The 14162-nt window shown below is 52.2% G+C and overlaps 1 protein-coding gene across 3 annotated transcripts in view; it reads right to left on the bottom strand.

Annotated features, from left to right (window-relative positions):
• The window catches only part of gdpd5b (glycerophosphodiester phosphodiesterase domain containing 5b), a 284799-nt gene that overhangs the window by 88350 nt on the left and 182287 nt on the right, over positions 1-14162 (bottom strand). For all 3 annotated transcript variants that reach the window (XM_070892565.1, XM_070892566.1, XM_070892567.1), the window contains exon 3: positions 7490-7593. In XM_070892565.1, coding sequence (XP_070748666.1) covers positions 7490-7593 — 104 coding nt within the window. The remainder of the gene's footprint in view (positions 1-7489; positions 7594-14162) is intronic.

Here is a 14162-nt window from a genome sequence, read left to right as displayed (position 1 = left end):
CGCCGGCTGAGCCGCAGCGAGGCAGAAGGCCCACAGGTGCCGCTCGCTGCTCGGGGGCAGGGCCTAGACAGTGAGGCTCAGCAGACTATTCTCCCGAGGGAGGTGTCACCGCTGGGGTAGATGATCGCCCAGTGCCCCACCGGGCGCGTTCTCTTCAAGAGGTGGGCCGCACCCAAAGACAACCTGCATTTATTATAGCGCCTTTATAACATTAGAAAAACACCTCAAAGGCACTTTGCAGGGGGAGTAAAGGCACAAAGAATTGAAATCCGAGCCCAAGTAGGAGACATTGGGAGGGAGCGTGATCAAAGAGGTGGGTTTTCTCAGGAGGAGGAGCAGGTGGAGGGATTAAGGGAGAGGGTTGGGGCCGAGGCGATTGAAGGCAGGGACAACGAGATCCCGACACGCTACGTGCATTCCCAGCGGTAGTGCCAAACACAGGGCATGGCTCGGATAGAGAGTTGGATCGTCCATGTCCCCTTGGCCTCAATGCCACACTGGGTGGTCCATTTACCCATCGAACCATAGGGGGCGCGTGACCACAAAACCCCTGGAATGAAACGGACTCCAGAGCTGGAAGGGCTGGTTGTCGGGAGCATTCCCGAGCTGGCAAAGCCAGACATTCCCGCGGGGTGGGACACGGACTGGCAGCATCGCTTCTCTGTACCCATGGGTTCAGCCGTGGCTCAGTGGGCAGCACCCTCGCCTCGGAGTCAGAAAGTTGTGGGTTCAAGTCCCACTCCAGGGACTTGAGCACATAAATCCAGGCTGACACTCCAGCACAGTGCTGAGGGAGCGCCGCACTGTCGGAGGGGCAGTGCTGAGGGAGCGCCGCACTGTGGGAGGGGCAGTGCTGAGGGAGCGCCGCACTGTCGGAGGGGCAGTGCTGAGGGAGTGCCGCACTGTCGGAGGGGCAGTGCTGAGGGAGCGCCGCACTGTCGGAGGGGCAGTGCTGAGGGAGCGCCGCACTGTCGGAGGGGCAGTACTGAGGGAGCGCCGCACTGTCGGAGGGGCAGTACTGAGGGAGCGCCGCACTGTCGGAGGGGCAGTACTGAGGGAGCGCCGCACTGTCGGAGGGGTAGTACTGAGGGAGCGCCGCACTGTCGGAGGGGCAGTGCTGAGGGAGCGCCGCACTGTCGGAGGGGCAGTACTGAGGGAGCACCGCACTGTCGGAGGGGCAGTACTGAGGGAGCGCCGCACTGTCGGAGGGGCAGTACTGAGGGAGCGCCGCACTGTCGGAGGGGCAGTACTGAGGGAGCGCCGCACTGTCGGAGGGGCAGTACTGAGGGAGCGCCGCACTGTCGGAGGGGCGGTACTGAGAGAGCGCCGCACTGTCGGTGCTGTCTCAGAGGAGACTTTAAACCGAGGCCCCGTCTGCCCTCTCAGGTGGATGTAAAATATTCCACAGCCACTATTTCGAAGAGGAGCAGGGGTGTTATCCCCGGTGTCCCGGACAATATTTATTCCTCAAGCAACATCCCTTTAAAAAAAAAGACAATCTGATCATTTATCACTTTGCTATTTGTGGGAACTTGCTGTGCACAAATTATTTGCTGCCTTTCCTACATTATGACAGGAACGACACATCAAAAAGTAGTTCATTGGCTGTAAAGCGCTTTGGGACGTCCGGAGATGATGAAAGGCGCTATATAAATGCAAGTTCTCTCTCCCTTGCTCTCACCCTACACAGGGGATTCAGTGACGTGACGGCAGGCTGTCAGGAGGAATCGGTGCCAAGCCAGAGTACACAAACAAAAGCTTCAGAGAGAGACAATTAGAAAGGGCATGCTGTCTCTCTGAGACTCCTGGTAATTATAGACCCAAGGCGGTGTTGGCCTGAACTATAAACGGAGACAATTGCACCATCAGTCTGTTTCAAACCTGATCATTAGCACAACAACCTCCCCAGCTGGAGTCACACACCACGCCTCTCAAAAGGTCACCCACTGCAGCACTTCCACTTCTACACTTCATCCTTGTTTTCAAATCCCTCCATGGCCTCGCCCCTCCCTATCTCTAACCTCCTCACAGCCTCACAACCACCACCCCCCCCTGCCGAGATGTCTGCATTCCTCTAATTCTGGCCTCTTGAACATCCCTGATTATAATCGCTCCACCATCGGTGGCCGTGCTTTCAGCTGTCTAGCTCTAGAACTCCCTCCCGAAACCTCTCCGTCTCTCTCTCCTCCTTTAAGATGCTCCTTAAAACCTACCTCTTTGACCAAACTTTTGGTCACCTGCCCTAATTTCTTCTGACGCAGCTCGGTGTCAAAAGTTATTTGTTTTGTTTTATAACACTCCTGTGAAGTACCTTGGGACATTTTACTGCGTTAAAGGAGCTATATAAATACAGGTTGTTGTTTAATCCCCTGATGCGCTCCAGTTATCCTGGGAAAAAACATTGCTCCTCAAATCCCCTCTAATCCTCCTACCAATTACTTTAAATCTACGCCCCCTGGTTGTTGACCCCTCTGCCAAGGGAAACAGGTCCTTCCTATCCACTCTATCTAGGCCCCTTATAATAATGTTATACACCTCAGTCAGGTCTCCCCTCAGCCTCCTCTGTTGCAAACAAAACAAAGCCAGCCTATCCAATCTTTCCTCATAGCGAAAATTCTCCAGTTCAGGGAACATCCTGGGACAGTTTGTGTTTGAGAGGGATGTTGAAAGTGGGACTAGGAGGCAATGTTCCCTCAGGATACGGGTGCCCGAAATGGGGAAAAAAAACTCCATTCCTCACACAGTTGTTGCCAGGGATGGAGAATTTTAGCTATGAGAAAAGATTAGATAGGCTGGGGTTGTTTTCTTTGGAACAGAGGAGGCTGAGGGGAGACCTTATTGAGATGTATAAAATTATGAAGGTCCTGGATAGAGTGGATAGGAAGGACCTGTTTCCCTTAGCAGAGGGGTCAATAACCAGAGGGCATAGATTTAAAGTAATTGGGGGGAGGTTTAGAGGGGATTTGAGGGGAAATTTCCTCACCCAGAGGGCGGTGGGGGTCTGGAACTCACGGCCTGAAAGGGTGGTAGAGGCAGAAACCCTCATCACATTTAAAAAGTACTTGGATGTGCACCTGAAGTTCCGTAACTTACAGGGCTACGGACCGAGAGCTGGAAAGTGGGATTAGGCTGGGTAGCTCTTGGTCGGCCGGCACGGACACGCTGGGCCGCAATGGCCTCCTTCCGTGCTGTAAATTTCTATGATAGTATGAAATATTCTTCAAACCTGGGCACACACAACTCACAAAATAAAAAAAAAGAAACGTCTCTTAAACGTCGCAGAAAGAAGGTTCGAGGTTCTAGACGTGAAAAGCGTGCGGAGAGCCGCCGGGAGTCGAGGTTGCTCTGGCTCCAGAAATCAGGAGCGACGGGAGTGACTCGCACGGGCAGACAGACCGAGGGGGAAGGTGTCTCCCCACACCCCCCCCCACCCCCCGGGGGGAGCCTCGCTTGTAAACAGTGAGCACAAGACGCGGGCTTGTGGCGGACGGATCCTGTGGCAGAGAGGGCACCACAGCCTGACGGAGGGCTCAGTGCCGCGGCTCAACGGGCAACTTGTTCTGCCGGCTTGTTGAGAGAAGAGCAGGCCTCCTCACAAGTTGCTCTTTCGACGTCAGGGGCCCCTGCAATCGAGGCAGCCGAGTCTTGGACTGTCACCCTGATGCTGGTGGCTCGGGGTGGGTGGGTGGGTGTGGAGGAGGTGGGGGGCCTCTGTGCGGTACTCATCATCATCATCGGCAGTCCCTCGGAGTCGAGGAAGACTTGCTTCCACTCTAAAAGTGAGCTCTCAGGTGACTGAACAGTCCAATACGGGAATTACAGTCTCTGTCACAGGTGGGACAGACAGTGGTTGAAGGAAAGGGAGGGTGGGGCTGGTTTGCCGCATGCTCCTTCCGCTGCCTGCGCTTGGTTTCTGCATGCCCTCGGCGACGAGACTCGAGGTGCTCGGTGCCCTCCTGGATGCACCCCCTGCACCCAGGTCAGTCTTTGGCCAGGGACTCCCAGGTGTCGGTGGGGGTGTTGCACTTTATCAAGGAGGCTTTGAGGGTGTGTGGTACTGAGCCACACAAGAACAGGAAGATCCCAGCTCCCGATCTCAGCACTGTTTTTCTTTCGCAACTTTTGGCATCTTTGTTGATCACTAATTGAACCCCCTACCTCATATCCGTTCAAACACCAAGACTGCTGATTTCCACCTCCGTAACATCGCCCATCTCTGCCCCTGCCTCAGCTCATCCGCTGAAACCCTCATCCATGCCTTTGTTACCTCTACACTTGACTATTCCAAAGCACTCCTGGCTGGCCTCCCACATTCTACCCTACGTAAACAAGAAGTGATCCAAAACTCGGCTGCCCCGTGTCTTAACTTGCACCAAGTCCCGCTGACCCATCACCCACTGTGCTCGCTGACCTACATTAGCTCCTGGTTAAGCAACATCACAATTTCAAAATTCTCATCCTTGTTTTCAAATCCCTCCACAGCCTCGCCCCTCCCAATCTCTGTAAGCTCCTCCAGCCCTATAATACCCCTACGCTCCACGTATTCTGGACTTTTGAGCATCCCCGATTTTAAATGCTCAACCATCGGTGACTGTGCCTTCTGTTGCCTGGGCCCCAAGCTCTGGAACTCCCTCCTTTAAACCTCTCCACTTCTCTAACCCTCTTTACACCCTAAGAAGCCCCTTAAAACCTGCCTCTTTGACCTGGTCACCTGCCCCAACATCTGCTTATAGGGCTTGGTGTCAAATTCTCTTTTTCGTAACACTCCCGTGACGCGCCTTGGGACATTTTATTAGGTTTAAGGCATTATATAAACACAATTTGCTGTTATTTTAGCTGCTCTGACAACACAGCAGTTAGCGAGGCTTTTGACAAGGTGTACAAGGGGTTGTATTGGAGTAAAGGCAGTTCATGTTGGACTACCTTGATCAAGTTCTTTGATGAAGTAACAGAGAGGGTTGATGAGGGTATTGTGGTCGACATTGTGTATATGAACTTTGAAATGTCATTTGACAAACTACCACATAATATAGACTAACTTGCATAATTGAAGCCCATGGCATTAAAGGGACAGTGACTGTGCGGATACAACAATCGCTGGAGAAATATCACCAACGCTGTCTCCGCAAGATCCTGCAAATCCCCTGGGAGGACAGACGCACCAACGTCAGTGTTCTCGACCAGGCCAACATCCCCTGCATTGAAGCACTGACCACACTCGACCAGCTCCGCTGGGCAGGCCACATTGTCCGCGTGCCCGACACAAGACTCCCAAAGTAAGCGATCTACTCGGAACTCCTACACGGCAACCGAGCCACAGGTGGGCAGAGGAAATGTTTCAAGGACACCCTCAAAGCTTCCTTGATAAAATGCAACATCCCCACCAACACCTGGGAGTCTCTGGCCAAAGATCGCCCTAAGTGGAGGAAGAGCATCCGGGAGGGCGCTGAGCACCTCGAGTCTCGTCGCCGAGAGCATGCAGAAAACAAGCGCAGGCAGCGGAAAGAGCGTGCGGCAAACCAGACTCCCCACCCACCCTTTCCCTCAACGACTATCTGTCCCACCTGTGACAGAGACTAATTCCCGTATAGGACTGTTCATTCACCTGAGAACTCACTTTTAGAGTGGAAGCAAGTCTTCCTCGGTTTCGAGGGACTGCCTATGATGATGATGATGGATACAACATTGGATGAGGGACTGAGAGCAGAGAGTAGTGGTGACCGATTGTTTTTCAGACTGGAGGGAAGTGTGCAGTGGTGATCCACAAAGGGTCTGTATTAGGACCACTGCACTTTGTGATATCTATTAATAACCTGGACTTAGGCATAATTTCAAAGTTTGCAGACAGTGCCAAACTCAGAACTTTATTAACCAGTGAGGAGGATGAACACAGACTTCAGGAGGACATAGACCGGTAAAATGGGCAGATGCCTGGCAAAGATCAGGGATAAGGCGAAAAAGTGGAGTTGAGGCTGAAGATCAGCTATGATCTTATTGAATGGCGGTGCAGGCTCAAGGGACCGAATGGCCTACTTCTGCTCCTATTTCTTATGTTCTTATGTTCTTGAAGGAGTGCATTTAAAGGAAGAGAGAGAGGGGGAGGGGTTTAGGAAGGGAGTTCCAGAGCTGAGGGCCCCAGGCAGCTGAAGGCATGGCCACCAACGGTGGAGCGATTAAAATATCAGGGATGCTCAAGAGGTCAGAGTTGGAGGAGCGCAGAGATTTCGAAGGTTTGTAGGGCTGGAGGAGGTTGCAGAGATAGGGAAGGTGGTGGGGGGGTGGGGGGGGGGTGGGTGGAAGGATGCAGAGAGAAGGGCGAGGCCATTGAAATTGCTTTGAAGTTAAGTGTGTGGTGTAAACTGGACAGATCAGGCAGCAAAAGAACCAGATTGTAGTGGGAACCGACTCAGATCATAGAATCATAGAAATTTACAGCATGGAAGGAGGCCATTTCGGCCCATCGTGTCTGTGCCGGCCGACAAAGAAGCTATCCAGCCTAATCTTTCCCTTTATTGTCTGATCCAGTTCCTTGCTTACCTCCTGTGTGCGCAACAGCACCACCACACATTAAAAAAACCCACTCAGGCACCTTCCACCCTTCATGATGTAGTTTGGGATCTGGAATATTAGGTCCTTCACAAACACCTGTGAACTCATCCCTTTTTTGGCATGGAAGCAAGTCATCCTCGCTTCGAGGGACTGCCTCTGATGATGATGGTCCGTAGCCTTACAGGTTGCGGCACTTCAGGTGCACATCCAAGTACTTTCTAAATGTGGTGAGGGTTTCTGCCTCGACCACCCTTTCAGGCCGTGAGTTCCAGACTCTCTCTTCCCCCCACCCCTACAAAACCCTCTCTGCATGAAGAAATTTCCCCTCAAACTTCTACCAATTACATTAAATTTATACCCCCTTGTTGTTGACCCCTCTGCTAAGAACATAAGAAATAGGAGCAGGAGTCGTCCATACGGCCCCTCGAGCCTGCTCCGCCATTCAATAAGATCATGGCTGATCCGATCATGGACTCAGCTCCACTTCCCCGCCCGCTCCCCATAACCCCTTATCGTTTAAGAAACTGTCCATCTCGGTCATAAATTTATTCAATGGCCCAGCCTCCACAGGTCTCTGAGGCAGTGAATTCCAAAGATTTACAATGCTCCGAGAAGAAAACATTTCTCCTCATCTCAGTTTTCCTCTGTCATCTCAAAGGAAACAGGTCCTTTCTTTCCACTATCTAGGCTCCTGATAATTTTATACACCTCAATTAATTCTCCCCTCAGCCTCCGCTGTTCGAAAGAAAACAACCCCAGCCTATCCAATCTTTCCTCACAACTAAAATTCTCCAGACCAGACAACAGCCTCGTAAATCTCCTCTGCACCCGTCACATCTTTCCTGTAACGTGTTGATATAAAGGTGCGTTTCACAGTTTAATCATGCATTATAACCTCTGCAGTGAGCACGCAGCCATCGAACAAGCTCACTTCACTTACCAGTTGAACTCATTGTAGTCGTTGTGCACCTCCCACCAGAAGTAGAACCAGACCAGGGTCAGGAAGAATGTGACGGAGAGGATGAGGAACCACAGCCGCTCCCACTGTAAGGGAACATGGAGAGAGACAAAATAAAACACGTCAGTGCGACTCAGAGCCGGAAACGCGACCATCCAAGTGTGGGCCATCCCCATCAAAACCAGCCGAGTCGGCTGCGGTGCGTACGAGACTGTCACCCATCTCCTTCAGGATTGCGCCTTCGCAAGGCAGGTCTGGAAGGAGATGCAGTGGTTGCTGTCGAGGTTCACCCCGAGCAGCTCCGTAACACAGGACTCTGTGCTCTACGGGCTGTTCCCAGGGACACACACCGAGACTGACATCACCAGCGGCTGGAGGGCCATCAACTCGGTCAAAGACGCACTTTGGTCTTGCCGCAACTTGCTGGTCTTCCAGAGCAAGGAGATGTCCGCGTCTGCGTGTTGCAGACTGGCGCAATCCAAGATCCAGGAGTACGTGCTGAGGGATGCACTTAAAATTGGTGCAGTCGCCGCAAAGGCACGGTGGGGAAGGGCCACAGTTTAAAGCCATTCTGCCACGGTAAACCCGGGGGCTGGAATCAGTATAAAACTCCCCCCGGGCCGTACTTGTAACTTCTTTTTCGTGTACATGGAGCACCATGATCTGTAAACACCTATGTAGTGCCATGTACAATGCAGGGTCTGTTTCGTAATGCACGTTGAAAAGAAAAAATGTAAATGTACCGTCACCCATTCCGTGTACTGTATAGTGACACACAAAATGTAATTTGTTGAACGTACTACAAGGTATCCCGTATTGGACCGAATTGTACTTGAAATGAAAATCAAGGAAATGTATCGAATGGAACTGCCGTCAGCACCCAAATGTAGTGTATGGGATTGCTGACCGCAGCTAAATGTACTGAACTGCTTTTGAATGTACTGTACAAATTTTTATATGAATAAAGTATATTTTGAAATTTAAAAAAAATCAAAACCAGCCGAGATTCACCGCCGGGCACTGTCCTGACATGTTGCTGGCCCCCACCAGGTCAACACACAGCGAGCCCGCAGGTTAAATCACTCATCCCATGACATGACTGAATGTCACGCAAACCCTCCATTTCTGGGAACTCACAGGCCGACGTTTTAGACCTGGGCTGAAAGCATTGAGAGTCATCCCAGCTCCCCGCACCCCAAAAAGTGTCCCGTCATATCCCCAACCTTCTCCATCTTGGACAATATCCAGCTCAGTATCTATCTAGCTAGCTAAATATATATCTAGCGATCTATGTATCTAAATATATATCTAGCGATCTATCTAAATATAGCTCGACCACACCCCACCCCACGCACCCGGCCCCACCCAGAGATCTCTGCGCACCTCCAATTCTGACCTCTTGAGCATTACCGATTTTAATTGCTCCATCATTGCCGGCCGTGCCTTCTGTTGCCGAGGTCCTAAGCTCAGGAATTCCCTTCCTAAACCTCTCCACCTCTATCCCCTCCTTTAAGACGCTCCTTGAAACCTAACTCTGACCAAGCTTTTGGTCACCTGTCCTAATATCTCCTTATGTGGCTCGGTGTCAAATTTTGTCTGATAATTGCTCCTGTGAAGCGCCTTGGGACGTTTTACTATGTAAAGGTGCTATATAAATACAAGTTGTTGTTGTTGTTTTATGTAACAACATGACTCCCTGTGAAGATTGGAATGTTATTCAGGAGAGAGTAAAGCGGTTACTCTGGAAGGATGTTAGCGAGTGGGTGGTCTACTTTGGAGTCAGCCATTGCTCAGTTGGTCAAACCCCTGCCTGGGTTGTGGGCTCAAGTCCCACTCCAGCACAAAAATCTAGCCTGCACATGCAGGCAAGTAGCACCAGTGCCTCCCCTCACCCAGAGTCAGAAGGCTGTGGGTTCAAGTCCCACTCCAGGAATTGAACACAATAAAATCTCGGCTGACGGAGCGCCGCACTGTCGGAGGGGCAGTGCTGAGGGAGCGCCGCACTGTCGGAGGGGCAGTGCTGAGGGAGCGCCGCACTGTCGGAGGGGCAGTGCTGAGGGAGCGCCGCACTGTCGGAGGGGCAGTGCTGAGGGAGCGCCGCACTGTCGGAGGGGCGGTGCTGAGGGAGCGCCGCACTGTCGGAGGGGCGGTCTTTTGGATGAGACGTTAAACTGAAGCCCTGTCCGCTCTCTCAAGTGGATGTAAAAGATACCACGGCATTATTTTGAAGAGCAGGGGAGTTATCCCCGATGTCCTGGCCAATATTTATCCCTCAATCAACATTAAAAAAAAACAGATTCTCTGGTCATTATCACATCCCTGTTTGTGGGAGCTTGCTGTTCGTAAATTGGCTGCAGCGTTTGCTACATTACAACAGCGACTACACTTCATTGGCTGTAAACCTGCTTTGAGACGACCGGTGGTTGTAAAAAGGCGCTATACAAATGCAAGTCTTTCTTACGCATTGGGAACCGTCACAAACTTTAAAAAGTCACAGCCTCACACACCTGCTGTTATCTCAGTGTTGCCGTGGGGATGTGGAGTGCGCCTCACACTGCGCAGGGGGTCACATTACCATGTCGCAATACAAAAAGCGAGCTGGGTGCAGGAAGGAGGCAGCAGCGAAGCGACACGTCATCAAGGTCCAGGTCGGTGATTGGAGCGTGGGGCAGGTACAGCAGGAGCGGCGAGGTCGGGGCGAAGGAGCGGTGAGAGATTGGGAAGGGACATGATCTGGGCCCAGGAGAGTCGGGAGTTCAGGGCCCAGGAGAGGCGAGGGCCCTGGGGCAGCACGGGCCCAGCCCACACTGATATGTGTGCGCACTAGGTCCGTGCAGCAGAGCAGGTCTCCAGTCGTCCTGGTTAACCCTTGCCACTGGACCAAGACCTCGCTCTGTCAAGCCCCGTGTGGTGGCTGGTGTGCAACGGTCACCCCACGTTAAAAAAATCCACGCACAGGCATCTTCCACCCTTCAGGATCAGGAATGTCAGGTCCTTCATTGAAACACCTGTGAACTCATCCCTTTTTTGGCTTGGAAGCAGGTCATCCTGGCTTCGAGGAACTGCCTATGATGATGATGACAAAATACACTATCAGCGAGACCTCGTGCAACGCCCGAGCAAACCAGGACAGAGGCATAGAAAGGGAGAGCAGGAGAGAGTTCGAGAGCAAAGCACTTGCATTTCTAAAGATCCTCTCACGACATCAGGATTTCCCAAAGCATTTTACAGCCAATGAAGTACTTTCTAAAGTTCACTCACTGTTGTGATGTGGGAAACGCGGCAGCCAATTTGCACACAGCAAGCTCCCACAAACAGCAATTAGATAAATGACCAGCTATTAGGACACCAGGGAGAATACTCTTGCTCTTGCTCGAAATAGTGCCTTGGAATCATTTACGTCCACCCAGATTTCCTTCCCTAAGAGGACATTAATGAACCAGATGGGTTTTTACGACAATCCGGTAGTTTTACTGCTAAAGAGGTTATATAAATACAAGTTGGTGTTGTTGATTCTGTGGTAACACAGACACAGCGTGGGATAGTGAGTATCCCGTTAATGCAGATAAACACGGGAATACAGACAGAATGGAATTTTGCACCTCAGGTCAATGCAGCAATTAGCTTTGAGCTGTGCCGTTTGTCACAATCGGCTCCTCTCTCGGCCCAGTTGGTGTTCACGAGCTTGTACAGGTTATGCAAATCACCAGCGCATCTTGTTTACATGGTTCTTGGATCAACACTCGTATGAATAAAAGATTTCTCCTACGCTGCAGAAAACAGGTTCTTTATACAGCTGCTCAAGTGGGATCAGAATTCTCGGGCTCCCTTCTGTCGTTTCAAAACTTTCTCTCCCTCTCCGACACCATCCTGTTGACAGTTCTCGTCGTCATCGGGCAAGCTGTATATGTGTGTGTCTCTGTCTGTGTGTGTGTGTGTATCGGTGTGTGTGTGTGTGTCTCTGTCTCTATGTGTGTGTGTGTGTGTGTGTGTGTGAGTGCCTCTGTCTCTATGTGTGTGTGAGTGCCTCTGTCTCTGTGTGTGTGTGTATCGGTGTGTGTGCCTCTGTCTCTATGTGTGTGTGTGTGTCTCTGTGTGTATATCGGTGTGTGTGTGTGTGTGTGTGCCTGTCTCTGTCTCTATGTGTGTGTGTGTTTGTGAGAGAGAGAGAGAGAGAGAGAGAGTGCCTCTGTCTCTATGTGTGTGTGTATGTGTGCCTCTGTCTCTATGTGTGTGTGTGTGTGTGTGAGTGCCTCTGTGTGTGTGTGAGTGCCTCTGTCTCTGTGTGTGTGTATGTGTGTGTGTGTGAGTGCCTCTGTCTCTATGTGTGTGTGTGTGTGTGTGTGTGTGAGAGAGAGAGTGCCTCTGTCTCTATGTGTGTGTGTGTGTGTGTGTGAGAGAGAGAGAGAGCCTCTGTCTCTATGTGTGTGTGTGTGTGTGTGAGAGAGAGAGTGCCTCTGTCTCTATGTGTGTGTGTGTGTGTGAGAGAGAGTGCCTCTGTCTCTATGTGTGTGTGTATGTGTGTGTGAGAGAGAGAGCCTCTGTCTCTATGTGTGTATCGGTGTGTGTGTGTGTGACCAGGTGGTGGAACGGATGTCAGCACAGCCATGTTTAATAAGAAGAGCATAAGATGGCCACCAGGGGCATCTCCCTCAGGGGCTCCCCTGCTAAACAACTCCCATCTTCCACCATCAGCAACTTTCTACCCTTAACCTCACCCCTCTTACGGTCTAAACTTCCCCTAGCCTTAATAGACCTGACAAGGGGGCCTTAAACACTTACTCGAAACCCAACTTTGCAAATCCCACAAGTTCGGGCCTACCTCAGGCTTCCCACCACACCACGAATAGGCGACGATGACCTGGACCTCTCTCCCCCTTCGAAAGCCGCCTCCTCCTCGGCGTTGACTCACCTACCTCACCCGATCCTCAATCCTCAACAACGCCCGGCGAGCCAGGTGAACCTCCGACCAGGCAATCGGGCCTCCACCCCTCCCCCTCCAGCGGCGATCGGAACACCTCCTCAACAACGGCTGGACCTCCTCCTCAACAGCGACCGGGCCTCCTCCTCTCCCACGACGGTGGTTGGCCTCCCATCCTCCTTCACCAACGACTGAAGCTCTCCTTCCCCACCAGTGACCTGGCCTCTTCTCCTCCTCCAGCATGTGGTACCATGGCTGTGACCCACCCCCCTGACCTCCCACTCTGAACCCCAGCAGTCCACTGACCCTCCCAATGCCTGCCCCCAACCAAGCCTCGGACCACCTACCATCAAGGGCGCTACCCAGTGCCGAGCCTGTGGCCAACATCTCTCCGTAGGCAACTAGGCCCACACCGCAGCGCCTGGTCTCCAGTCGTCTTCGACCCCCTTGCCACTGGACCAAGACCTCGCTCAGCTAAACCCGTGTGGTAGCCAGTGTGCAATGACCACCCCACGTTAAAAGAACTCACGCACAGGCATCTTCCACTCCTCTAACATGAAGTTCGGGACCTGGAACGTCAGGACCCTCATGGACAACCCCAACAGCGACAGGCCGGAACGCTGCACCGCCATTGTTGCCCAGGAACTTAGACACTTTGATATCGACATTGCCACCCTAAGCGAGACCTGGCGGGCAGGGGAAGGCAGCTCAAAGAACAAGGTGGAGGATACACCTTCTTCTGGAAAGGGAAACCAGAGCCAAAACGCCGCCACCAAGGAGTCGGTTTCACTATCAAGAACGAGCTGGTCGACCACCTCAGAGACTCCCCCCTGCGGGGTAACGAACGCCTTAGGATTCTTCGACTCACCCCATCCCGGAATCAATGCGCCACAGTCACCAGTGTGTACGCTCGATGCAACAGATGAGACCAAAGTGGGTTTTTACTCCAACCTCGAAAAATCCCTGTCCCCGCGGACGACAAGCTGATCCTCCTTGGTGACTTCAACCCCAGGGTTGGCGAAGACACAGCCCTCTGGGGAGGCGTGATTGGCAGAGAGGGGGTAGGGAACGTCATCTCCAGTGGTACCCGACTCCTGACAAAATGTCTAGAATATGAACTCATCACCAACACCTTGTTCCGCCAGAGGGACAAGTACAAGGCATCGTGGCAACACCCTCGCTCCAAACACTGGCACCTGCTTGACTATGTCATCGTCCAAGCCAGGGACAGGGGCGACGACTGCTGGACGGACCAGCGCCTAATCCGATCCATCATCGACATCAACATAGCCCCAAAGCAGAGGGGACAGCAGAAGCAGTGCCGCAAAAAAGTCAATGCAGGAGCACTTAATGATCCAGCTAAGAGAGCCCTATACAGCCAGTGCCTCACAGCTAACCTGGCGTGCCTTGATGACCCCGAGACACAGAATGCCCACAGCGCTTGGGCCTGCAAAGAGACACTCGGTCACTCAACCAGGAAACACCAGAACTGGTTTGATGAGAATGATCAGGCGATCCAAGAGCTAATAGATCGCAAGCGCAGGGCATTTCTGAGCCTCAAGCAACAACCCAATTCGGGAGCAGCAAAGCAGCATTACAGATGGCTCAAGGCTGAGATCCAACAAAAAACCCTGGACCTAAAGAACAGGTGGTGGATGTAGAAAGCACAGGAGATACAGCAGCTGGCTGAGAGCCATGATGTGCGAGGATTCTTCGTGGCCGTCAAGGCCACCT

The sequence above is a fragment of the Pristiophorus japonicus genome, chromosome 10, assembly GCF_044704955.1.
Source record: "Pristiophorus japonicus isolate sPriJap1 chromosome 10, sPriJap1.hap1, whole genome shotgun sequence".
NCBI classification, from domain to species: domain Eukaryota; kingdom Metazoa; phylum Chordata; class Chondrichthyes; family Pristiophoridae; genus Pristiophorus; species Pristiophorus japonicus.
This window is presented reverse-complemented; position numbering and strand designations above follow the sequence as displayed.